Source organism: Accipiter gentilis, chromosome 20, assembly GCF_929443795.1.
Source record: "Accipiter gentilis chromosome 20, bAccGen1.1, whole genome shotgun sequence".
Lineage (NCBI taxonomy): Eukaryota > Metazoa > Chordata > Aves > Accipitriformes > Accipitridae > Astur > Astur gentilis.
The window spans coordinates 25,999,505-26,026,516 of record NC_064899.1 but is presented as its reverse complement, the minus strand read 5'-3'; the positions used below and the strand labels follow the sequence as shown (position 1 = coordinate 26,026,516).

The window sequence follows — 27,012 nt, the reverse complement described above, 5'->3', positions numbered from 1 at the left end:
GCCCGGCGGGGCCGAGCTCCCAAAGGCAGCCGGTACAGCGAGCCCATTCCAGGGCCGGGCGGCAGCAGGCGAGCCGATGGCTAGGGAAACGGGCAATTTATCGCCCGGACTGGCATTTCCTCGCCGCCGTTAGCTCGGCCTCCCTCCCCCGCAGCATCAGACGAGGGTCCCTCACTCCCTCCCGCCGCCGCCGCCGCCGCCGCCTGAGGCAGCGCCCCGCCCCCCGGCCCCACCCCCGGCTCTCCCGCTCGCGCTCCAGGCGCCAGGGCGGCTGCGCGCTGATAGCCGCGCTCGGCCGGTGGAGGGGAGGGGAAGGGGGTGTGGTGTGTGGGGGTGGGCACGCGAGCTGTGCGCATGCGCGGCGGCCGGGAAGCCGGACCGCGGAGCGCAGCGGGGGGGGTGCGTGCGTTGCGTTGGCATGGCGGAGGCGCGGCCCGGCGCAGGTGAGTGCGGCCGTTGTGGTCGGGGTGGAGGGGGGGAGGGCGGAATTCGGGGAGGGGGCCGGTGAGGCGAGGAGAAGGAGAAGGAGCCGTCGCGGTGCTGCCGGGCGGAGGGGTCGCGGCCGAAGCGCTGGCTGTGGCGGGGAGCGGGGTTGCGGTACCACCTGTTGCTGCCGTCCCGCCCCGCCGCAACTTCGCGGCGCCTGTGGGGCTCAAAATGGCCGGGCTGGCCTCTGCCGCAGGGCGAGCTCGGGACACTTTGCCTGAGGTGGAGGAGGAGGAGGAGGAGGAAGGCGCGAGCTCCTCGTGTGTGACAAACGAAGGGGAACGGCAGAGAAAATGCGAAGAGCCGGTGGGTTTTGTGGAAAAAGTTGCCGCGGTCTGCCCACCCGTGCCGTGAAAACCCGCGGAGGGGGGCGTGCTGCTTGCGCAGGGCAGCCTGACCTCTCCCAGCCCACCCCCGGGCCGCTGTGGAGCGGGGGTCTGGGAGCAGAGGCCTGGGGCTGCTTCGAGTGGGGTGGGCTGGGCGAGGGCCGACGGGTGGAGGGCGGCCTGGGGACCCGGCCTGGGGTGGGGTTGAACGCCGCAAGTGCAAGAAAAAGATTCTTTTCCCTTGTTTGCTTTTTCCCTGCTGGCTTTTATGGTGGAGGTGCAGCTTAACTTTGGTTTTACTGGGTGTGGCTGCCGAGGAGGAGGGGGAATAGCCTTTCAAGATCCACATCCCAGCCTCACGTTTAATGATTTATGGTGTATTGCGGGCACTTAACGATAGAAGAACCTTTACATAATTGTGTCTTGAGCGTGTAACTAGAAATAACACTGTTGCCCAGAACCATTCATGATATTTAGTGTTTTCGTCACGTCTCTTGATTTTCTTGCAGTCTGGGTAGACTTCTCGGGTAATCAATGTCACTTTGGGGTCACTTGATGAGCTAACTCATCTTGTTGTTTGTAGTTAGATTTCTGCCAGGAAGAATCCTGGACTTCTGTGGCTGGAGTGAAGAAGAAAATACAAACCTCTGCTTTCGCAGCATGCGGATGTTAATTCAGATTATTGTTATCATTAGGCTATATCCTAAATAGCATCCCCTGTCTCTTCTCTGTTCTTGGCAGCCTGGCTGTCATGATGGAAAAGTTTTTGAGTTCATTTTTTGATGGGATGAAAATGGGTCCACAGCTGCCTTGTGGGAAGTGGAATGGCCTGGGTCATGGTTCAGAGGGCGGAGACTGATAGTTTCTATAGAGAAGCTGGTGCACGCACATGTCCGCTGGGCTGTTTATCTTCCACGCTGTCAGGCTGTGAGTCAGTGCTGGTCCTGAAACCTTTTGTACAGTGTATATGTATTGGAATAAAGGGTCTTAAATAGGTATATTGAGCTAAAAATAGCTTTACTGAAAAGCAGTAGATTAGTCTGGATGGTACACCATTTCTACGTTTGCTTTATAATACTTAAGCTAACACAGATATTGTCACATGGCATTCAATTTTGGAGTTCATTCCTTGTTATGGTAGTGCATACTATGTTATCAAGAACGATCTCATCGGTAACTTTCGAATTGTGCTTGTGCAATATTAGGATGGGAACTGGCTTTTGCTCTGCAACTTCTTGGACAGAGGGAGTGTATGATTATGAGAGCTTAAATATGAAAAATATTTCTGCTGTTAGGGTAGATCAGGGAAAGCAGTTGAGGTCGAAGAATGACAGTTTTGGGGCAGGGCAGATGTGCAGCCTATCCAGGATATTTTGCCAATAGTGAACGATGCAGGGAAAGAGTATGAGACAAAGGGGAAGAATATAAGAAACAAGGCAACTGCAGAATGATTATTCACATTGATATACCTTCCTAGTTTCCAGCCCTGTGCACCTAGAAGGGATAGGTGGTATTTGTATTTAATAGCCATTAATCAAATTTTTTTTTCCCCATCAGTTGCCATAATTGCTGTTGAATGTATTTTTAGCTTTTTTGCCTTCACGATGACAGCTGCGTCATTATATATGGTACAGTGCATCATTAAACTGAAGATATCAGGGAGTTGCCATAAAGCATTGAGTAGCCCACTGTAAGAGTGAACAGGAAAGTGAAAACTTATAATACATTTATTCTCCTTATGCAAAATCCCATTCTGTAGTAGATACTTCTCTTAGGATGATGAAGCTACTCATGGCAAAGTTGTATTGCCCTACTTTTATATTTCTCCTATGTCCTCTTAAAATGGGCTAGCTAAAACTTCATGTTCTGTTCAAAATGTGGATGCACAGAATTTGGACAGTAGCATAAAAAGACAAAAACATAGCACTGTGCACCAGTATACACAGGGGGCTAAATAGCTGGAGAGCAGCTCTGCAGACAGGGACCTTGGGGTCCTTGGTGGACTATAAGCAGACCATGAGTCAGCAATGCACCCTCTCTGCGAGGAAGGTCAACAGTATCCTAGACTACATTAGGAAGAGTGTTGCCAGTTTCTCAGGGAGGTCTACCTTCCCCTCTGCCCAGCACTGGTGAGGCCACCCCTGGAGCGCTGTGTCCAGTTCTGGGCTCCCCCGTACAAGGAAGATGTGAACATACTGGAGTGAGGCCAGCAAAGGGCCATGAAGATGATTAAGGGATTGGAGCATCCCTCATATGAGGAGAGGCTGAGAGAGCTGGGGCTGTTTGGTCTGGAGAAGTCTCGGAGTGATCTTAGTGCTGTGTACAAATACCTGATGGGAGGGAGTAAAGAATATGGAGCCAGATTCTTCTGAGTGGTAATAAGTGAAAAGACAAGAGGTAACAGGTGCAAATTAAAACACATGAAATTCCATCAGAACACAAGAAAAAGGTTTTTTACTGTGAAGATGGTCATGCACTGGAACAGGTTGCTCGGAGAGGTCGTGGTCTCTCCATCCCTGGAGATATTAAAAAGCCAGCTGGACACAGTCATGGGCAACTTGCTCTAGCTGACCCTGTTTGAGCAGGGTATTTGGACAAGAGGTCTCTTCCAACCTCAGCCATTCTCTGATTCTATGTTAGTGATGATTTTGCATGTTAATCTTTCTCTAATGATTTCTGGCAAGAGTTGCGGGAAGGGAGTATATCTTTTATTAGGTGAGCTATTAGAGTTGGAATAAACAACAAGTTTTGGGTAGGCAGATTGTTTTGCATAAAAATGGGTTGTTCTGCTTGAGTCTTTAAGCCTGAAACAGTGTAACTCCTGTTTAGGAAGAAATGCAACCTTCTGTAAATCTGTGATGTCTCCTGAAATGATAGGATGCTGTAGGTGAATATATAAAATGATCAGAGAAGACAGAAAAGCTCAAGCTTAGTGTTCTGTCAGGAAGAGGTTTAAAGCTTTCAGTGCTATGGGGAAAGCCTCAGATTTCCATAATGTAGCATTCTTGGGTTTTTTTGTGGTACAGTGTAATACAGGTACTGTAAGACCTGCAGGGAGTGTCTTCCCTATAACTTGTGCTTTGTGTTCAGCTGACTGGACCATTTCTTGTCTGGATATACGCAGTGCTGACAGAAACAGATTGTTGTGTATGGACTCTGTACTGTTGACTGTCTTTAGGTGAAAGAATAGGTTATTTGAATTGCTTTAAAACTGAAGACATCTGTCTTGAAATTACCTTTGTCTTTTACTGAGAGCCAGTATATAAACAGAACTTGTAATCATGCAAGACAGTCCCTGAAGGGGACTCACAAGGGTCATTGAGTCCAACTCCTGACTCCACACAGGACAACCTAAAAGTTAAACCAGATATCTAAGCATTATCCAAACACTTCTTGAACACTGAAAGGCTTGGGACTGTGACCCCTTCCCTGAGAAGCTTTTTTCAGTGCTTGACCACCCTTTCACTGAAGAGCTTTTTCCTAAAAACTACCCAGTCTGAATTTCCCTTGACACAGCTTTAAGCCATTCCCTCATGTCCTATCACTGCATCCCAGGGAGAAGAGATCAGCACCTCCCTCTCTACCTGCCCTGATGAGGAGGCTGGAGAGAGCAATGAGGTTGCCCCTTAGCCTCCTCTTCTCCAAGCTGAACAAAGCTAATATTCTCAGCTGTTTCTCCTAAGTCATGTCCTGTAGTCCTTTCACCATCTTTGTTGCCCTCCTTTGGACACATTCTAATATTTTTATATCCTTCTTGTATTGTGGAGTCCAAAACTGCACACAGTACTCAAGGTGACATTATTTTTGGTTGAATTTATGGGTATCTCAATAAGAAGTGGTCAATTAAAAAATAAGTGCTTGTCCAGTCAGAAAGACTGGTACTAATCAGTGTTGTTTATTTAGTTCCAGTTTTGTATTGATCTGAAGCTTCAGAAAGAAAATCAGGATTCTTCCTATCTAGTAGATAAAGCTGAATTCATTTAAGAATAAAGAAGTACTACCTCTTGACACCTAAGGGGCTACCCTGTGTGTGGATTCTTGTACCCATTATATTTTTTTCTGGCTGGACTTCTTCAATATATTTTTTTTCTTTCTTATATTTATTCTTTAATTAACAACTTTATACAGTCTTTGCCTAATTGAAGTATGTTGTTTAATGGCTTTTCAAAATCTAATTGAATTTAGCTTGCTGAGACCATGCTAAGAAATGTCACTTAGGCATCATGCCTTTAAGTGGCATCTTCAAATGTCATTATTGACGTCTTCATAAAAAAAAAGTACCCAAGTTATTAAGTTTGGCTGTACTGTTCCCCAAAATAAGCTCTGTTTTTGAAGCAGAGCTTGTACTTATTAAAATGAGACATGTACTTACTAATTTGCTTAATATTTTTAAAAGTGTCCTTAGGAAATTATTTTTCTGAAGGATAGTTCACACAGACTTCCTGACTTTGCCAGGGCATTCTGGCTCTGTCGACAGTCAATGCTGAAAGGGTGAATGGCCAAACAGGCATAAAAACATATAAGTTTTTCATATGTTTGGTTTTAATTCACATTCAAGCTCTTAGGGATATTAAAATCTGCAATGTAGAGGTTGTTTCTAAAGGTACTGTGATTTTCTTTGTTTATTTTGTAGAAATACAGGCTAGAATCTAGCTTTGGAGGTTCCCTTTTTCTTGGGACTTTTGTGTATGTACTTACAAACACATCAGAGGAAATTTAAGCTAGTGTTACCTACTGATTACTATACTTGTATATGTATTTTGCTGTTTCTTGTCTTGGCTGACAGAAATCAGTTTTAGTAGAACTTACCACTTCTTTGGAAATTTTTTATAATGTAAAAGCTGACAGTAAGAATAGGAATCCTGTTCCTGAGTGATATAAAAAGTCCTAATGAATTATTCATATTTTGGAGGTGCTTTTAAATATCTGAATCCTGGTTTCCCATCTGTTTCTTCAAACTTAATAGATTATTTGGAAAGTACTTTCAAAAATATCGCTTCCACAGCTACATTTCCAGTCCTGGTTATGCTTCTTGGAGGCCATGCTCAAAAGTCAACTTGACTGTATTTTAGAAAACCAGCATTTTAAAGCCATGTCCAGCATGTTTTTATGTCAGTATAAGATAGTATGTTTTAATGATCTACAAAATATACTTGGCAAGCTTATTTACTGCGTTCATTTGAAAGCCCTCTGCAGCAATTTGTTTATAATTCATGCATACATTTTACATACCACATCTCATAACGGAAGAAACAATGGTCTTTAATAATAGAATATACTTTTTAGAGGCAAGCTGTGTGATTTTCTTGAAAAACATGTTTTTATTAAACATTAAGAAGCTATTTGGTTTACCTTCTTACATCTATCCATCAGACTTTTAAATTTTAGGGTATCCAAAAGAAATCTTAAACCAACTAATAAAATGGGTTGTTTCAAATAAGGTTTGTATGTAATGATAGGATCGCATCCTGTCTTCAAATCATCATATGTGAAATTCTATTTTAAATAATCTATACTGAATGAATGCTGTTTATGTTATAATGTAAAAGGACTACAATTTATGTTTGTAATCCTCTTTATTAGTGATAGAAAAGAAACTGGCAAAACACTGGAAAAACTGAAAGTGTAGTTGTAGAAAGTAAAAAGGACAACTTTATATTTTGAGTTCTTTACAAGGATAGGTGTGCTAAAATGAGAAAGATAGAATGTTTCCAGGGAAGCTGCTTGCAGTCCAGATTCTTTCAGATATATAAGCCTAATATTTTGGTCCTACTAGGTTCTGCAGTCCTAATGATAGAATAGGATATTTCAGTTGGAAGGGACCTACGGTGACCATTGAGTCCCACTGCCTGACCGCTTCAGGGCTGACCAAAAGCTAAAGCATGTCATTAAGGGCATTGTCCAAGTGCCTCTGAAACACTGACAGGCTTGGGGCATCGACCACCTCTCTAGGAAGCCTGTTCCAGGGTTTGGGCACCCTTTTGGTACAGAAATGTTTCCTCATGTCAAGTCTGAACCTCTCCTGAGGGACGCAGCTTTGAGCCATTCCCACACATCCTGGCCCTGGGGACCAGGGAGAAGAGCTCAGCACCTCCCTCTCTCCTCCTCCTCCCCTTGAGTTAAGATTGATTCTTAACTCAATCCCCAGCTGTTTTGAAAGACCTCTCTGGTGTTCTGATTCTGTTGCCTCAAAATCGGGTTAGTATTACAGGTTTAAAAAACACAAACCCAAAAAAACCCTGCCCAACAAACTACAAACACTTAGTATTTACTGTTTGTATCTAGTGTAATAATAATATGTATTCTATAGCATAGCATATAATAATATAATATGCTATGCTATATTAACAATGTATACTTTATTATAATATTAACATATACTATAATACTAATACCTCTTAATATATAATATACAACAATATATAGTTATATATATTGTCTTTGCAAAGACAAAACAAAGTGATTTCAGCTGAGTCTCTCTTTAAAAACAAGTATGAATTAGGTTATGTGTTTAAGAACGTCCTTAAATGTAATTTTAAATTCCTAACTTTTAGTAATCTTAAAGCTTCACTTCCACAAAGTTGTATGTTATATTTTTTATTTGGCCACCAAACACCTCATACTAGTTATGACCATTCCTAGAGGCTTAAAAAATACTCGTTCATTTGAAGGTAAATGAAATTCACTGAAAAAAACCCAAACTTAATACTTGGAAGTGTTCTGGTTTGTTCTTCCCTTCAAAATGTTAATTTCCACAGTCTTTATTGAAAAGTTAAAACAACAGGTAGTTGAGAGACCAGACAGCATCAGCCTTTTGGAGAGTCTCTTAGGTTCATAGCCCGAGTGCTTGATTCTTTCTTCGAATTGTTCTGAACCAGGAATAAATTTCACCTGCCCTACTGTCAGAGGTAACCTACCTAATCTGTAAAATGGGCACTACCCCCATGAGATTTTAGAAGCCTCTTCTCTTTTTTTACACTACTGTGTAAGACTTAACCAATCTGCCACAGCCCATTAAACTGTCGCTGATATTCACCTGATAATTCCTGTTGCAGGCAGGCTCTGCTGGCATGATGTGATATGAAATTGAGCAACATAGGATTTCTAACATGCACCTCTTTCTTTCATCTAGAGACATAGAAATGATAGGAGACCTCCCAAATAGAAGCGTAGTTCATGTTGATGGCCTCATAACACAAAAATAATTTTGTTAAGCTGCCCTGGGTAGTCCCTCTTCCGTTTAATATGTCTATATGTAGAACAGTGTAATTGGAGTTCATGCAAGCATTTAGTATTGCTACTCTTTGGCTGATGGATTTTAATTTATATTCAAAGTTCTGTGTAATATTAAAATCTCAGATGTAGACATTGTATTTAAAGGACCCCTTTTTCTTCAGGTTTGTGTATGTAAACATGCTAGGAAAAACTGCAGCACGTGTTAAATGCTGATTATCACACTTGCATGTCTTGTATACGTATGGTGCTGCTTCAAATGTTTTTTTTTCACCTTACGTGTTTATATTCTTATCTTAACTCTGGGTCATCACAGTCTTTATCTGAAGATGACAAGGGAAGGTAACTTCTACAAAGCACTGTATGATTCAACTGTGGTTTCTGGAAACTTGTTTGCAGTTGTTTGGTCAAGTGTGGGATTGATTGAATTTCTAGGCCTTTGCATGCATGGTAATTTTGCTGAAAAGAAATGTTTACTGTTTAATAGTCTTACATGTATGTTTTTATTTTTTCACTTTTTAGGTGCATTGAATTTCCATCCCGATGCTGCTGATTCCATTCCAGGAGAAAGACAACCTACAGATATAAACTGGGTAAATAAAGATAGGAAAGACTCTAACAGTAATCAGAATAGAAGTAATTTACCATTTCCTAGTCTGTCTTCGGAAAGAGGTACAGATTATGAAAGCTCTTCCACAAAGCATCATGGCTTTTCTAACCCAGAAAGTCAGTATGGGAATTCTGAAGACTTCCACCAATATTTTGGTCCCGGTAAAAGTTTGAAGAATCGCAACTTGCAAAGCCAGAGATGGCACAGATCAAGAAATGATAGCACATGTACTAGAAGTAAGATAAGGCAAAGTACTGTGGATGCTGCTGCTGGTCCAGGAATTTCCGATGCTGCCGTAATACCTGGGAGAAGAGCACCTCCTAGGGGATACAATGACTTTCTCTCCTCAGAGAGTGACAGGGAGGTACCTACAGCAGATAGCAGAGGAGCAAAGCCAAAGAAAACACATCTGATGCATGCATTTGGAAGGGGTTTCAGGGAGAAGGGAAAGCAAGCACATGACCGGGAAAAGAGAGTGAGCTCTAAACAGAAAGTAGAGCTGTTTGAAAATGTTCCGTCTTTGGATATGACTCAGTCTGACTCTTCAGAATCATCTGTTGGAAAGGCATTCTGTGATGCACCTGTAGGTAGTGGGGATGAGCAGAAAGGCTACAATTACGTAAACAAAAGATATCCCCGGAAGCCTGTGTGGAATAAACCCCCAGCAGAAAAGGAGTGTCAGAAAAGACATGATTCTCACCGTAGTAAAAACACAAAAGTAGGTAAGAAGTCTTCTCTTGCATATACGCCAAAAGATAAAAATGAGAGGAAGAAAGAGCTCTCTGTTCACAAAAATGATGAGAACTTGACCACTGAAATCAGGCATCAGTTGTCCGATTCCGTCAGATGTAATGGAAGGAAGTTTCTTCTGAAGGGGGATCAGGCACCTGCACTTCATTTCAGCTGGACCCAGTACTGGAAAAAGCAAAGTGATGTACCAAAAAACAAAGAAACTCACACAGGTAAGCTTCCTAGACTGTCCTGTACTCCTGTATTAAAGATACAATCTTGAGTAGTTTAAACTGCCTCCATATTTGACTAGGTGAAGGACCTTATTATTTCACAGGTCAGTATCAGTTTCAGAGCGTAGAATTATATGCAAATATGTGGTTTCTGAGCGGGGAGGTGTTCCGTAAGTTTACTAGGAAAGAACAGATTTTGTTTATAAAGTTGGTTTTGTTTTACTACCAAACTGCAAATGATGGCCTTGTTAGGCACCATGTTAAAACATGTATGTTGCACGAGTGGGGAGTAAAATTTTGAGCATTCTGAACAATGGGACTTGGAGGGACAATCTTAAAACTGAGTTTTGCAGAGTAAGTTTTCTCATGTGTTATGTAGCAGTAGGAAAATGCCAGATAGAGGAACTCTATTCTGCTCCTAACTGGAATTTTTGCTCTTTTTTTTGTAATGGTAGTATTAAAAGGTAATTAGAAATAGAGAAAGTCTCTGGATACTATTTCGGGAAGTTGAGAATAGAAACAAGTGCCATTGACAGTGTAAAGCAGACCCACAGGTTTTGACTGTTGGGAGTGAATTTTGTGCCAACTCATACCGTTAGGGACTTAAAACATTAAATGGAAATCAGCTGAATCTCTTCAGTGCCATGGTGCTAGTTTCTGTTTCTAGACAACCTAGATAGCTTTTTCTTACTACTTTAGATAAGCTTAACTGTGCACTGAGAAAATAGTCTCATGTTATTCATAGCACCCAGCAGAAGTCCTGTTTTCTTTCAGAGGCAATAAGGAGAGATTTTATTTTTGGTCCCCTTCCAGTTGAACAAACAATAAGAATTATATTTAAGTTTTTTTTACAAAACATGTCAACCTGATCTCCTACTGCCAAGAATGATAGAGAGGGGTAGACTAGTTCTTATTACCTTAACTGTGGTATTGAATCTTTTGAAGATTTTCGCATCTTGGTGTCTCTTCTCTTTCAGAGCTGAGAAAGCAGCAGCATAATCGGGAAGCATAAGATAGCTCCAGTCAGAAGATTTGTTCCCTTAGGAGAAGCTCAAGGGTCAAGATCTTCCTTGATCCTTTCTAACTTAAACACATGCACTTTGATGCTCCTGGGTTCTACTTGAATCATAAAATTAAGGATACCTCAGTCTTTCTCCCAGCATTATTATTAAATGAAAAACATCATACGCAATAAGCAGGAAGAGAAGTAGTAATCTTTTACAGGGAACTTAAGGAACTTTCCCCTCCAAAATGGCAGTCTTTCTTTGCATGCTTTAGTTGGGAGCTATTTTGGAAACACTATTTGCCGCTATTTTCAGGGGACTTAGTCTGTGCTTTTTAGCTGTTTATGGGACAGCTATCCTTTCTGAGTATGGTATAGCTTTAGTCTTCTGGGGAAAAGTAGTATGTTTTAAGTGGGGATGCTTTCTTTGCAGCAGGTAATATTCATGCAGTACTGAAAACAGAAATGACTGTTCGTTCTAAAACTTGTGGTGCTTGATGCAGCAGGGTTGGAAAAGAAGCTTGGAAGTGCTTATATCCTATTAAGGAGGGGAAATGGTGTTAACACTTCCAGGTTTCCAGGCAGCCGTGGGCTTGCTTTCAGTCATGTGTGGTCCAAGCACATTTTGAATTGATAGTAATTTTTCCTTTGTTGTTTTCATTTTTTTTGTCCTTCGTTATGAGTTCTAACTTCCCTTGTATTGGCACGATCTAAAAATGGTACATTTTTATACTTTACACTTGTAATTAAGATATTTTAAAATTCTGTGGGCATAAATCAAATAGCATTTCTAAGGTGTATTTGGTAGCCTTACTGCGATGAGGGAGTTAATCTGGCAGAACTGAAGTTATGTGGTGCCTTTGTTATGGTTGCACATCTAACTATGTTTTCAGGCTGTTTTGTCCTTCAAGTGGAGTTCTTGCTTTATTTTCAAAGTACTTTTTCATGTTCTTTCATATGGCTCAAAAGGCCCTGTACTTTGACTATTGTTTCCCAGTAATTCCACTCCTAAAGCAGTCAGTTTGAGGGCTTTATTTCTGTAATCGAGGTACTTCACTGTTAATATTTGTTGTGTGGACTTCCAGGAATACTGAAGGATGGGAATTAAATTTAGTTTTGGCTGAAACTTCTGTAGTTAAGCGCTTTAAGATTTTTGGTTTAAACTTTATGCAAAGGTAAATTTTCTGTATAAAGTGATGAGTAAAGTCTCAAACTTCTGCGAAGTTTAAAACTATTAACTAATTTGTAAGATCAGAATGATTGCTACTCATCAACAGGAATTATTGTTGCCACTTTTATGGGAATCTCATACTCCTTTTCCTGCTCTGAAACTAGAGAAATGCATACTGAATATCAAACTGGAATCTTCTGGGATTAAACTAATACCTTGCTTATAGCCACACAGGAAAAATAAGTTCTGTTAAAATTTAAATGAAATCTTGGCATTTCACCTGAATTTTGATTCTCAGCTAGCTGATGTTTCATGCACAAATAATATATTTTATTTGCAGGGTCGTTGATTGAACAGCTGACCACAGAGAAGTATGAGTGCATGGTATGTTGTGAGGTAGTCCGAATAGTAGCTCCGGTGTGGAGCTGTCAGAATTGTTACCATGTATTCCACCTGAATTGCATTAAGAAGTGGGCACGATCACCAGCTTCACAAGCTGAAGGTTGGTATTCTCTCTTGCACATACTTTCTCTCTCAAATATATATAATAGCAAAGTTCTTATGTTGGAAAACTACTTATAAATATTGTCTAAGGTAATCAGTAAGCTGTGAACACAGCAAGTTTTAAATAAAAAAAACTTTTTCAGTGTTCTTTGGATGCTTTGTATAATTCTCTTAATTGTTTTGATTCTTTCTGGTATTCTAGCTAAAAGTAATTTCCAGGTTTGGATAGATAAGTGTAAGATCACTCAATGAAATCAGTGCATCAAGATGCAAAGCTCCATGGCTGTGTTTTTACACACCAAGAAATGTCTCGTCTTCTCTCATCTGTGCTTGGCTGAGCAGTCAAACATAAGAAGCACTCCAAGCATTAGTTGTCTGCTTTTACTCAACCACTTCATAGTTCTTTTCTTAGATAAAGTACTCCTGAAATGTCACAGATGCCATGCAGTGAAATGAAATTCAGAGAAGACAGAAGGCTTCTGCCTTTGTCATTAGCTTAAACTGTTTCAGATTCTTTGTGTTATACCACTTTCTGAAACTCTTATACCACTACATTCTGCTTTTTGAATGCCTTGGGGTAAGTTAAGGCTGAATTGCAGCTTCTCTGCTGTGTTCAGTTGTGTGATGTAGATACACTCTGAAGACTGTAATGTTAACCTTGAAGTAGGTTAATTTCTCCTGTACCCTGCTTGTTTAGCATTTACCATTCTTCATGTCTTTCTGTCTCTCTCTGGGCAGACTGAGAAAATGTAGTCTGTCAGCTACTTCCAAATGTTTGAGACAAGTACTTACAGACTGTGAATCTCTTGCAGAAAGTGTTGGTTGCAAGGTTCTTGGATTTCTGAAGATGCATAGACAGACTTCTGTAGAAAGGAAGTTACGAGTATCAGCACAAGATTTGAAACATAAAGGCATTGGAATGTTTGAGAAGGGAACAGATTTTTGGGAAAGACTGAAATCCTAAGCCAAATTGAGAATGACTGCTGAGAACCTTTATCTCCTAGCTGCTTTTCTGTCACCTTCTTTGGAGCTGATTTATCTCCCTGAAACAGCTTATTGCTCGATCAAAAGAGTATCTCCTTGTGTAAGGGAGGTTTTGCTTATCTGTCAAGACAGTGACCTTAGATACTTGAATCCTGACAGCATTTCAGATACCCGTATCTTTTGGCCATTTGCTTTTCTTGTAAGAATTTGTGCACTAAATATGTTACTGTATCCCATGTATGAGAGAACTTGAGCTAATCATTAATTGAAATTAAAGGTGGTTGCCTCAGTAGAACTGATTCCACAGTTCCAGTAAGGACACTGATGCATGTTTCTTGACCTGCAAGGCCCTGCTACCCTATCTTAATTAGAACTTGTACTTCAGAGTGTAATTGTTTTACGTTAGGTTGTTTCAATGTAGATTCTACTTCTTAGGCTTTGTATAATGTTGAAGAATTCACTAGAACGCTAGCAGTAATTACTGTCTATAGACAACAGAGAAGAGAAATAGGATGCTGTAATTAACTCAGTAATTGGCTGTTTTTCTGGAAGAGGAAGAAAACCTGTTTTTTTTCTGGACATGATTTACTTTAAGTTTGCTTGATTCTGCAAATGTTATAATGAATTCCAAGAAATCTTATCCAGTCTCGGCACCCAAACTTTTCACTGCTATATTTCACTTCCAGTCTATTGAGAATATTTTGTTCAGAATATCAAGTTTGAGCGTTCATTCTTTTATGTTTTTGAAGCAACTGAATGTTTTGGTGAGAATGTCCCTCCATTTGGGGCCTTAGAGCAGCTCTTATTTCTATCACACATAGCAGGAGGCTGAAAGTATGTATGTGTACATAATTTCTCACAGTTTTTTGTGATCATAGCATTGTATCGGAGAAATCCTGAATACTTGGATGAAGTAGATAATGTCCTTGGTGGGGTATCTTCTCACATTGTTCCATCTTCCAGATCAATAGTAATGGGTATCTGTTATGAGGGAAAAGCAGGTGCAGATCCCTCAGGGATGAGGCACAACACTCACCAAGTGAAAGCTGTAGCTTTAATGAAAGGGTAGCATTATCACGGGGGGAGCCCCAGGGCACCAATGCTAACCAAATGGTGACCCAACGCATTGGAACCCTGCTCAGGAGTGAAGCTTAAAGGAATGCACCGCAGGGATGGATAATAAAACTTGTGCCAATTAACATGTTGTACGTATGCAATGTTCTGTTTTGCTCATTAGTAAACTTGATGATGTAATGCAGGTGCTGTTCTCCAAATTCTGACATCTGCAGCTGGCTGTCAGGTTAGCACTCATGTAAAGGTGGGTGCAGATGCGGAGGGGGAAGTGAACTATCCTGGGTTACCATGTCAGTGAGATAAGATGTGATTGGGACTCTACATACTTGGGTGGGAAGAACCAAAGAACATTCCTAGGTTACTATAACAAAGTCTTATCACAAGCTATGGTATCTCTCTTTTCAGGGACTCTTTCCAATGTGTTTTACTGAAGGTGTCTTCCCTCAGAGGCTTCTTTGCCTTCTATTGTCTTGGTGGTCATCTGAAAAATTACTTTTAGTTTGGCCAAGCCAGGTGAAAGAATCTCCTCATTTTCTGTGGGGAGTCATAGGGCATTGCTCTGTTCTTGCTCTGCTTATGTTAGACTTGTGGTTGATGTCCAACATTTAGTATTTCTACAATGTAGACTGTCAGCAGCACTCAGAACTGGAGAATGGATTTTCATTGTGTATTGGAGATGTCCTAGTAAGGAGGAGATGCTCTGCTAGGCATCGCTTAGCCATTACGTGGAAAGATCCTTTTCTATAAGGAAGAACATAACTTCCTCCTGAGGAAGCATTTTTACTAACAGTTTGAATTATGTCTTGGAGGAATGTGGCCTTTAGAAATTGCACAGCTAAGGTCAATCTGACAAAAATACCTGCATTATGCACAAGATCTTTTATAAAGGGGAAATTGTTGTCTCTTGCCCCCTTCCTTTTTCTGCTTCTTTTAAAAACTGATGCTTCAATGGTGTTTGACTTATGCCCTTACATCGATGGAACAAATGTTTAAGGCATTCGCTCCCCTCTTTGCAGGGAAGGTAGTTTTACTGATATTTTCGTTTTGGTTGGAAGGATTGGAGATATTTGAGTTATTACAACTGTATTCTGTTCCCTGTGCTACCCCTGCCCTCCACTTCCAGATGAGCTAGTGGTCTGTACCAATCCGATATTGGCCTCTAAGATGGCTTCTGAGTTTCAGTGGTCAGAATATGAATCTACTTGCCTTTTTTTCTTCTTTTTTTCCTTCTTTTTTTTTTAATTTCTTAAGCCCTGCTGTTCAAGGGCTGAAGCCATTCTGTGTGCCTTGGATATTACATAAATGTTGTCAGTGGGACAAAAGTTTTTGATTGTGTCTGGCTGAGAAGTCAAAGCAGTAATTTATTCTGATACAGATTATCTCATTAGAGAACTGCATAAGACCTTTTAGAAATGGTAACATGAAACTGCCAGTGTTGATTGTGGTATATTGTGCTAAAGTGACTGAAATCTTCTGTTCAGAGTTATTTTGAGGTACCTAGCAATGTATATATGTTGAAAATTCCTGCTGTACTGCTGCCTTTGGAAATGTGGCCTTTTAGCATTCACTCTTTATTCCAGCAGATGTGTTTGGATCCTTTCTTATGTAATCACCTGTGACTCATCTAGGCAAGCATGTAAAGAGGAAAGTTGCTTGTTTGAAACTGCATGTAAAGATCCCTAGTCTGTATATATAATTCCCAGCTCTTCCTGCTGAAGTTTCTTTTGAGCCCCTTAATCCTTTAGGATGCTGGAAACTGAGGAGAGTGTTTACTGTGCCTTTATGACAACAGGTATGCAATAAGAAGGGCAGGGTTTGGGGCATGCTACTACAGGTAAAGATTTTTGTGGCTGAAATTGCTACACGTAGGGACGCTTGCAATATGAAAGCATATGGAACAAATTTTGGTAAATAATTACAAGTAAGGAATCTTTTATCCCAGAAGGAGAGGATAGCAAATACTAAAACAATCTCTAGTAAACAGGAGTGAGGTGTGTTGATTTTGCTTAGACAACTGTCCTTTTGGTGTTTTTGGTTGGAATTCTGCCTACTTCGCTCCTATTCATGAGATTGATGAGAATGGAATGTTCATTCTGTAGGATCATCCTCATTCTCACTTTCTTCAGTAATCAGGATTTGTAAGGAGTGGTTACAGGACCACTCCTTACAAATGTGGATGTCAGGAGTCATCCTACTGTCATTCTATCCTACTGTAATTGCATCTGAATCCAGGAAGAAAACTTTTATTTCTTGTATCTTTGGAGGAAAGCAACCTTGCATGTTCCTTGTGGGTGGCATGTAGTTATGTCTTAGAGGAGCAAAGGATAATCAATGATTAAGAAGAACAAAATATATCTTGAAAGGCTGTTTTGCATTGTGAAAGGTAGCTGTTTTACAAGGACCTTCACTATACTCTAGAGATACTGTTGCTTGTAGGGGACTAGGCATCCTGCTCTGGGAGAGATGTTGATAGGAGAGGCCTTCTCAAGCTTTGATGATGGGCTTACCTTCCCAGCTTTTGAAAAATGTAATGTGGAATAGCAATGACAAAAATTGTTGCTGCTGTAATAGTTAAGCATACTGTATGAAGGAATCCCTTAGGGTTTAGTATGCTAGCTTTGGGAGGAGCCACATAAGGTGCTGACAGCTTCGTCAGCAGATACCCCTTTCAGTCCCCTGCTGCCAGTTTTTACCTGTAGCTTTAACACTTCTGAGATGTTTCAGTTTGTAGCAGTCAAATTAAAAAAAAAAAAAAAAAATCTTGGTCAGGAAATACAGCTTGGTCTTGAGCACGAATATGAGAGTATACTCCTTGTGCTACTGTCCTACAGCTCCTCAGCCCATAACTGTACAGCTCTGCAGCAGTCTTGGTGGCACAATGATCTGAGCTGGGATAATGAGGGGTACAAATATGCACAAAATTTTGAAAAGAATAGATGTGCTTTAGATTTGCATTTAGAATCATAGAATCATTTAGGTTGGAAAAGACCTTTAAGATCATAGAGTCCAACCATCAACCCCAAACCACCATGCCCACTAAACCATGTACTGAAGAGTGTCAAGGCAGTCTATAATCTGGATCATTTCTGGTGTGTGAAGATCATTACCGTTGTGCATTATGATGGTTAACATAAGAAGTCTCCAATCCAATTGATAGCGTAGCGAACCTAGGTGTGCCTGTCATTGCAGTGCAGTTGTCTTGTCACGCATAGGGTTTCCTGTTTGCAATCCCTCCTGCATTCATAACATGAAAAATATAAATCTTGGTCAGATTTCTTCATCGCGAAGAACAGTTCTAAAATCACAGCTTTGTTAATTTACCGACACTGAATTGGTTGGTTAAGAGAGACAGCAAGAGCTAATGAGTTTTTATACATTTTTATATCTCTCTCTATAGATTAAAAAAAAATCTCCTCCCTGCCCCCCTTTGTGTTCAATAGTGCTCTCACACTGGTATCATTCATAGCCAGATATATACTACATTTGGGAAACATCTTCATGAATGTCACTTTCCTTATGCTGACGTTCTTTACTGCTAACCAACATCCTCCTGAAATGCAGAAGAAAACCAAAATTTAATAAAATACCAACTTGAAAAATAATATCCTAGTCAATAGCTAGGTATTGTCAACTTTAAATAATTTAAAAAGTAGATTATTCTGGCTTATATAGCACTAATCTATTCTGGACATGAAGCAATACTAAATTGGTCTTCTACAAGATGTGTAAATGCATAACATGAGAGGATAACAAAAAGGAGAATACAGGTGGTGCTTAAGACTTTAGGTAATTGTATTTTTCTCACCAATTTCCCACACTTTAACACCTTTTTTCTCACATCTTTCGATGGTGAAGACTGTTTATATTCTGGTAGAATGTCTTATAACAGGGTACATGATAGTAGAAGAAGTGCAGTTTTAAAATTTGTTCTTGCTTCTATGTAAAGTTGGAGCTTGGTCGAATGAAGGACCACTACTGTGTTTATCTTGATACTGTATAAAATGCATTTTTATTAACCTGTTTTCTCACCACTTCTGACTAAATGGAAAAATTTAGTTTGGTTGCAGCGGTGGTAAAAAACCAAGGCAAGAGCACTTATTCAAGGTTTGCAAATTAGCTCTTTTATTTGCTTCAAGTAATTTTTATCTTTAATTTTTTTATCTACAGATGGTAATAGTGGTTGGAGATGTCCAGCTTGTCAGAATGCTTCTACACAAGTTCCTAAAACTTACACTTGTTTCTGTGGTGAGTTTCTTGCTTGCTTTTGCAAAGAAAAACAATTTTGTCCTTTTGATTTTTTTAATTTTTTTTTTAATTAAATTTGAATTCTGATGTTGCTGCTTGTTTGCTACATCCCTGAAATTTAACCCTGTTTAACACTTTATTGACACTGGAAGGTGGCTGCGCAGAGAATCACACATATGTTGCTTCAAACATTTAACAAAAGAAATATTAAATCATAAGTGATAAATATTTTCCTATCACTATGTAAAAATAGTGATTTTTATAGACTAATGGTAGAATTGGGCTGCTACCCTACACGCTTTCCTTCTGTAGAAGGACTGAAATAACTTGGATGTGTTATGTCTCTTTGTGGCAAGACATACCACAATAACACACAATTAAAGCATACAACTGTCTAAACCTTTAAATTGACTTAGCAGTTTTGTCATTTATGTTGATTGGGGACACATAAAGGTTAAATAGGAAATAATATTCAGACTTTTCAGACCTTTATGTAGATACATCTTTAATAAGAGGTAAATGAAGTGAGTACAACATTCACTAAGCCGTAAGTATATGACAAAAAGGGAGAAATTATGTTACTTAATTGCATATATTATGTTACTTAATTGCAAATAAATTTTGTTACACTTTTGGAATTTGTGTTGATTTCACATAGCTTTCCCTTCCTTAAGTCAGAGTCACTGGGAAGTTTCACCTCACTTTCCACAAAACAGAATATCCTGGAATTGAGACAGGAAGTGGGAGTTAGTGCACTTGCCCTAAAGAAACTAGATATATGCTGTAATAGGTAACAATTTTATCTAAAGTTCCTTTTATTTAAATGTGTTAGTGAGTGAGTTAAGAACAGTGCAGTGCAGGTGAGAGAGAGTTTTGGTGTGATAATATGTAAAATCTTACAAGTATAGAGATAATAATTCAGTTAGAATGAATGTTTTGATTCCAGTTGAAAATTACACTTTAAGACAGGTTGTCTATTGTTAAATAGGAAAGAAAATCTGCCTAGTTTTAAAGACTGTTTCATAGTTTTGGGAGATCTACAATAGGAACCTCAAGTTGTCCATAGGCTTAATATTAGCAGAGCACCATGTTGGAACATAAGACTTTAATCTTCTATATCATTAATGTAAAATTATCTATAGCATTTGGACATCACCAGCATTTTCCTGGGTATTCAGCTAGTTTAATTGAAACTTAGGTGAATAAATGCCATCTGTGGTCTTTATTCATATTTTTCCAGCTTGCTACTTGTAGAATATATGAAGGTATACTAAAAGAGTTAAAATATGTCACCAAAAATACATTTTCTTGGTGTTTTTCATTGTTGCAACTCAAATTTGTAACACTGGCTCAGTTGCTTCATTGCTAATTTAGTTCCCCTCTTGCAGAGCGCCAAATTAGGCGTGTGTGTGTTAACCATGGTAATTAACTTTAACCCTGATGATCATGTCATGCACTTAGAGCTATGAAATTTGCTAACAGTATGTCAGGTTAATTAAAATATGGTTTCAGTGCTTGTCTGAAATACAGAATACTTGAAGCTAACATACTGGATTTATCACTTGTTATTCAAGCTTTAATGTTTAGATTTATGTAGAGTCTGCTTCTTTTAGAGAAGTAACTTTTATAATTTGCCCAGTCATTTCATTCTGCCCCTATTCCCCGTCACGTTACCAGATATATTTTATTTTCTGGGAATGGACTTTTTTTTTTTCCCCCCTTCTGCATTGAGGCAGCAAGGGAGTTTCACCCTTTAATTTTCTTACCTACTATGCAGCCTGACCAACTAAGCGGGGCTTTTAATTTTCTTGTATTTTATCAGTTTAATGTAAAATACCAGCTACCTAAGTGCCTGCTGAGAGCATAGAAGGAAAGAATCTTCTGGAGCTTGATATTCCAGTGGCATGCACTTCTAAAGAAGTTGAGTATATATCCGCACTGAAAGTGGAGAAGACCACAAAACATCTTGTGCCACTTTGTTTTTCAAAGAAAAATACTGCCAATATTGAAAATACAGCTTTTTCATTTTGGCCTGGTATTTCTCCCAAATTCAGTATCGTATTCAAGGCAATAAATATGTTTTTGTCTTTGACATGGTTTAGGTAAGGTGCACAATCCTGAATGGAATAGAAATGAAATCCCACATAGCTGTGGGGAGCTTTGTGGAAAGAAGAGGCAGTGTTTGGACTGTCCACATCTTTGTAACATGTAAGTAAATGTTTATTGTATGAATATTGAAATGATCCAGAGAAAATTTCTGGAGACCATATTTGGACATTTTTTGACTGTAGGATATGCTTAGAGGTGTATTTGGTTTATAGCTCAGCTGAAACATGGAAGAAATGGAGGCTATTTTTATTTTTATTTCTAAAGTGATTTCATAAGAGAGAATAAGCAGGCAGTCCACAACAGGTGTAGCAACATTTCCATCGTTATTTTAGGAACTGAACCAGCTCCCTGACTTGGTTTCAAGAACTTTGACTGAAGTAGAAAAGTTATTCTTGATATTGCCCTTTCTCCAGTATTTAATCTCATCTATTCTAGGAAACCCTTTGCAGTTGAAGTATGTGGGATTCTTTGTGGCTCTTCCATCAACATTCAGAGTATGGGAGATTTAGATGCTTATAGCTATCCACTGCTCTTTATATCTGAATTATTTATGCAGTGCCTAGCAACAGAATCTGAATTGCAGTGATGTCTTGAGTTTTCAGAAACCACACACCATGTATCTACACTGCAGCTATCTGATGTGACACTGCCAGAAACAAGCAAACATCATCCCCTTTTCTCCCGATATATGACATCAGAGGAACATTGTTCTCATTGCTTTGCATTAGGATGCTTGTACTTGCTTCCTCTGCCGTGTAGATGAAATGTGCAGAGTACAGGAGGTTTTGAAAGTAAGCCATTGTAATAGTTGTTGGTGGTCTAAACTGCAGCCTCCCTCCGGCTGTCTGCCCTTTGTGTGCATTGTGTTACGCTATACACTAGGCTTGTGCGAATGATTGTCCCCTGTGGAATGAGCAGCTCTGAGAGTGATGTGACTGGTCATGTAATCTTTTGGTGGTGCCAGTTGTGCTATTCCAAGTGCTGCTTAGGTGGTTACATTATTGAAGTAGCAAGTTGAAATGGATCAAAGTGGATTAAGTTACTTGAGAATCTGTTTTCCCTTTAAAACTGAGTAAGCATCAGACTCTTGTGGTTGAGGAGAAATAATTGGATTAAAAGTCATGGGAGAAGATTTTGATCCTTTTACTTTAATACTTTGTAAAGTTATTAGTTTTATCAAGAAAACATTGAAAATATGGGGATTTTCCCCCTGCTATGTTCCCTGAGTAGGAAATGAGACCTTCAATTAAATCAGAAGGTGGCAAATTTGGAATGCATCAAATACATTGTGCTAGGCAGGTCATCTCCGTGCTAGAAAGAGATGCAAATAATTAATAAGATTCAAAAGAGAACAGATCCTCATACGGCTAGTAAGAATGTCTAGAGCTCTCAGCATCATGTAGATGCTTTTGGAAAGGATATTAAAGCTCATACTCTAGTTAGAGATTAGGGTGACAGCCAGGTTCAGGCAAGAAGTGTATTGTATGTGGGGAAGGTCTAATTGGTCATAATTTTCTACTTTGCAGTGTTAGAGCATCATTTCTGAGGCCCTTGTCTATAAGCACTGTCTAAAATGATGTAATGAGACATATGCATCCTACATATTTTCAGGTTTTGTGACCCTGGTGGTTATGGCTTTCAAATTATTTGGCATCTCCTTTATACTTGTCAGGAATGTCTGAAATTGATGTTCAAATTTAAAAAATGAGCTTACAGAGATGTAATAATTCTTCAGCCTACTGTTGCCTGTAGCCAGCTTACATCTATGTGTTGATCCCCTTTATACCAATAGAACAAATGGTTTTCTACTGAAGTGGTATTTTGGTTATTCATTTATGATTTGGGGGTTTGCTTCCCTCCCCCCCACTGCCCCCAACCTTGTGTATGGAATTGTTTAAATGGTTGGCCAATTCCTAACTGTATTTCCTCAATCTTTTTTTCTCTTTTTTAAAAAACATATATGTCATTGTTTTAATCTCCTTTCCATGATATAGAGTTTAGTTGGATGCTTGTGTTAACTGTGGCGCTAGCTAGCCCATTTTGGTGAAAATGAGTGAGGGTAACTTACACTGTTTTAATAATAAATCTTTAATATTTGCTCAGATTTACTGAACTGGGTTAGTAACCATTTATATAAACAGCTTCTTGGCAGAGCTGAGGAACAGGCAAGCAGCTGTTTGAAAGGGGATTGCTTTGCAAGCCTTTTACTAGTGTGAGTTGCGGTATGCGTAGCACTTCACAAAGTGAGTTCTCTTCACATTTTTAGTTCAAATACGCTGAAATTCATTTTGCTGTGCTAGGTTCTACATCAAAGAAACATCTAGCTTAACCTTCAAGAAAATGTTCCTGATAATAAACTTCATGACGAACTTAAACTTTTAAGACTCTGAAGTTCTCCCTGCCAACTGGAAGCATGCAAGGCCTTGAGAGCATTTGAAAAAGGTCTTACAAAAGCAGTAAATGAAATTTTCTCTTTGCTAGTTTGAATTTTAGTGTCTGGTCTTCCTTCATAGATCTTTGGTGCTTTAATCTTTTCCACAGCAGCTACTGGAAGCCTTTTTGGGCTGTCTTACAGTTTCTAGTATTTTTACCGTCAGGCAGATGGACGTTTAATTTTTTGTATGTCTAGATGTATCTATCATTACAACTTCTGTTGTTTGCCAGTTCTCTAGAAAACAGTAGTAAATTGTGAATTAACTGCTCTATGCTAATGATAGATAATGGCGTTTCAGTAAAAATAAGACTTCGTTCACTGAACAGAAGTTAATACTGAAGTCTTTAACCTGTCTTTCTGAGTTTAGTTTGTAACACCATTAAGACGTTTAACTTAACATTTTGTTTAGTCCCTTAAAACAGACTAAAACTCTAAGGCATGACCCATCTTTATCATCTAAGGAGAATTTCCTGCACTTTCTGTGTGTGTCTGCGTGCTGAATGAAATTTGAATTTCTATCTTAACTGTTATTGTATTGATCAAGTAAATCTTGGAACCGTAGACATACTATAGCTTCTGTGTAAACCAAATTGCACCAGAGACTTTTGCTAAATAAGTAGCATGCAAGTGCATGTATCTGGAGGAATGTGTAAAGAATGCTTATTTTTGAAGTCGGAAGTTTCATTTCAAAGGGTTAGTTTTTGCATTACTAGAATTTTTCTGTTCATATTAACAAAATGACACATGCTTACTTAAAACTGTCTCAGAAACAAACATTATCAAAAATTGGAGATGTCTGGAAGTTAATTGCATGATACCCTTCTAACAAAAGGAATCTTGCTATAAGACTGCAATCTACTATTACAGGTATTTATGACTTAAAAATATCCGTGATCATTATAAATTGCTGTTGTGTGGTATAGTATCATCAGATAGTGTGCCAAGACTGGGCTCACGGAAGCAATGTTAACATTGCTCGAATATGACAGCGTTGAGGAAAATAATATACCAGGTAGAAAACTTAACATGACAATATTTCTGAAGATGATGTGTCTTCTCTCTTTTCCAATTTATGACCTACATCATAGTATTTTGAGTTTATATCTACTTTTAATCTGATTCTTAAGTTTATAAAGTGGCATCCAGCCATTAGAATCCTTCATGAGTCTGTGAGAATTGAAGTCAAGACAGTGAAATATATAGCGCTGTCCTCTTACAAGAGGTTTTCTGTTGCAGAATGCTTAAGTTAGTTCTCATTGTTTGAAGTTCCACAATACAGTTTTAATTAATTTAATGGATTTGCTTTCTTTCCATTTCTCTCTGTATCGTGTTTTCTCTGCTCCATCCAGTTTTGCTTTTTTCTTGTGGTCCTTGTGCCTGTTCTGGTGCTTAATTAACTCTTCATTATGCCATAAACCTGACCTATTGAAGAGGGAGGGTTGTGGTTTGGTGGTTTGTTTTTTCATTTTGTTCTTGGTGGTGGTTTTTTGTGTCAAATTGGTTTGTCATGTAACGGCTTGGCTTTACTGTTAGAGCTGGTATAAGCTGGATGACAGGTTAGGCCTTGTTGTCAACTGGGAGGAGTGGAAGAGGAAGAAGGGAGCCAGACCACTGTTAACAAACTGCTGACATGACTCAATTATATTGCATATGACTATAGTAACTGGTGTGCTAATTAGTGCTTGCATAGTGACTGTACTTGGGGAATTTATTAATAGGGTAGTCTGTGTTTATGGGTTTTGGGGATTTTTTTTTTTTTTTTTTCCTTTTTCTTTTGGCTAGGACATCTGGGCTGGTCAGTCCTGGCTGATAATTTTTCCATGTGAAAGTTGCTGTATTTGCAAAGAAAAGCAACTGGGAGCTGGCTAAGGAAGAGTGCAGTCAAGTTAGTTAAGTACAATTTCACAAACTTGCAATTGTCTGTGCCCAACAGAGGTCTTATATGCAGATAGGGACCATCTAGTTTCTTGAAGTAGGAGGTGAGATCTGATAAGTAAAGGACTGGCAAGTTCCCATGCGTGTCATCAATGCACTTGATAGCAAGGAAGAAAACTGAGGCAGACTCGCTGCGTCTCCCACATCTTACCTTACAGGCAAAGGAGCAACAGCTCTTGCTGGTGGAGTTAGAAATGCTGAGTTCAAAGATAAAGCCACCAACTCAAAAGAAGACATTCGTAGAGAAGTTTTTGTCTCTAATCTATTTAAGATCACTGAAGAAAGAACTGTATTAATGGTCTGTATTAATGGTTTGGACATGTGATGTTTGTTTTGAGTGTTAGCAGTGATGAACACAGTTGATGCTGCATGTCTGCTGGTGAAATGCAAAATATGAAATGTGTTAGTAGCACTGTTACTGTTGATTTGACAGCATCAGGAATACTGAAGTTTTCCTTCAGCATCAGTGACACTTGAGACTGATGCAACTGTAGTTATCCAATACTCTTTTCTTGTGTTAATAATGCTTTCATACCCTGCAGGACTGTAGATGGCTTGTATAATATTCTGCTAATGCACTGCAGTTTGGGTCATGGTGGTTTGTTTTTCTGGGAGTGTATTAAAGCTAAAGTTAACTTTACAATTTTGTTTGCTTTTTTAACTTATTTTTAAGCCTGTGCCATCCAGGACCTTGCCCTTCATGCCCAGCCTTTGTGACAAAAACATGTGAATGTGGACAAACAAGGTGAGAATGCTTCTATTATACAAAAAAAAGTTTATATAAGAATAGTTTATTGAAAGTTTACAGAGCAAAGTTTATTCTGAGCTGTGACTTTATTTTAGCATACAAATAAATGTGGAGAATTTTATACTTTAAAAAATGCAATTACTTTTAATCTTTTAAGAAAAAATAAAAATAATAAAAAAGAATTGTCTGTGTTAAAATCAATTTATGGTACATGTAGCTGAATTGTCCAAGCAATCTGAGTTGGGTTGATTTTGAAATCCTATTCTAGTATTTATTTATTTCATTTTGTAGAAGACACAGGGAAAGAAGCAGAAAAAGGTTCACACCCTTTCTGTGTGAATGGAGTGTAGTGTTGAGTTACTCCATTCCAGAAATAATAATTTCAAAAACAACATGTACGTTTCTGGGAATCTGTACCACTAGCAAGAGAGATGTAGTATATTCCAGACCTGAAGGCTATCTTTTCCTTGCATGTTTGATGTATATAGAATCATTGCCACCAGCAAGACTGTACTGCCTATACTATCTGTGATCTGTCACATTCAGTTGTTCTGAGCCTTTACAGTCCCTGTTCTAGCTACTTAGAACTGATTATGTGTAATAAAATATCTTCCTCTGCTTGTTTCCAGAACCAAAGCAAACAAAACCTGATTTCAGTGCTAGCATTCTTGCTTTAGAAAAGAAGTTTTCAGACTTAACAATTATTTCTGAAAGTTTGAATGTAATATTAAGTGATGTTAATTTTTCAAAAGAAGGTACAGCTATTTCTGTGGCAGTATTTGTAGTTGAAAGCACTTTGCCTTCAGTAGAAAAATGGATTGGTTGTAGATTGCTGAATTTTCTTTTACATAGTAAGATCACCTTTTTTTTTAAATTCTAGATATTCTTGCATTTAAATGTTTAATAGGTTCAACCAACTTTGATTTATTATTTTTTTTCCCATGTGCCAGGTACTTTCACCAGATTGCTGATTTTTGTAATACTGCATTTAATACTAAAAACTTGCTTCTAAACACCATTTTTTCATAGGTACTGTATTAGTACACAAGATGTATGTGGTATGGCACCTGTGTAAGATATTTTTAAGTTACTATTTCAAATATACGTTTTACAGCCATTGTATAACACCAGCCAGAATAGAAAAAAGAGGAGAATTTATTGTTTTACCCTACTTTTTTAACAATTTAA

The 27,012-nt window shown here is 38.9% G+C and overlaps 1 protein-coding gene across 3 annotated transcripts in view; it reads left to right on the top strand.

Moving 5' to 3' along the window:
• Window positions 1-368: 368 nt before the first annotated feature.
• Window positions 369-27,012, top strand: part of NFX1 (nuclear transcription factor, X-box binding 1) — a 69,533-nt gene continuing 42,889 nt past the window's right edge. For all 3 annotated transcript variants that reach the window (XM_049823722.1, XM_049823721.1, XM_049823723.1), the window contains exons 1-6: window positions 369-443; window positions 8,568-9,617; window positions 12,132-12,293; window positions 18,521-18,598; window positions 20,701-20,806; window positions 25,750-25,821. In XM_049823722.1, coding sequence (XP_049679679.1) covers window positions 419-443; window positions 8,568-9,617; window positions 12,132-12,293; window positions 18,521-18,598; window positions 20,701-20,806; window positions 25,750-25,821 — 1,493 coding nt within the window. In that variant the 5' untranslated portion in view covers window positions 369-418. The remainder of the gene's footprint in view (window positions 444-8,567; window positions 9,618-12,131; window positions 12,294-18,520; window positions 18,599-20,700; window positions 20,807-25,749; window positions 25,822-27,012) is intronic.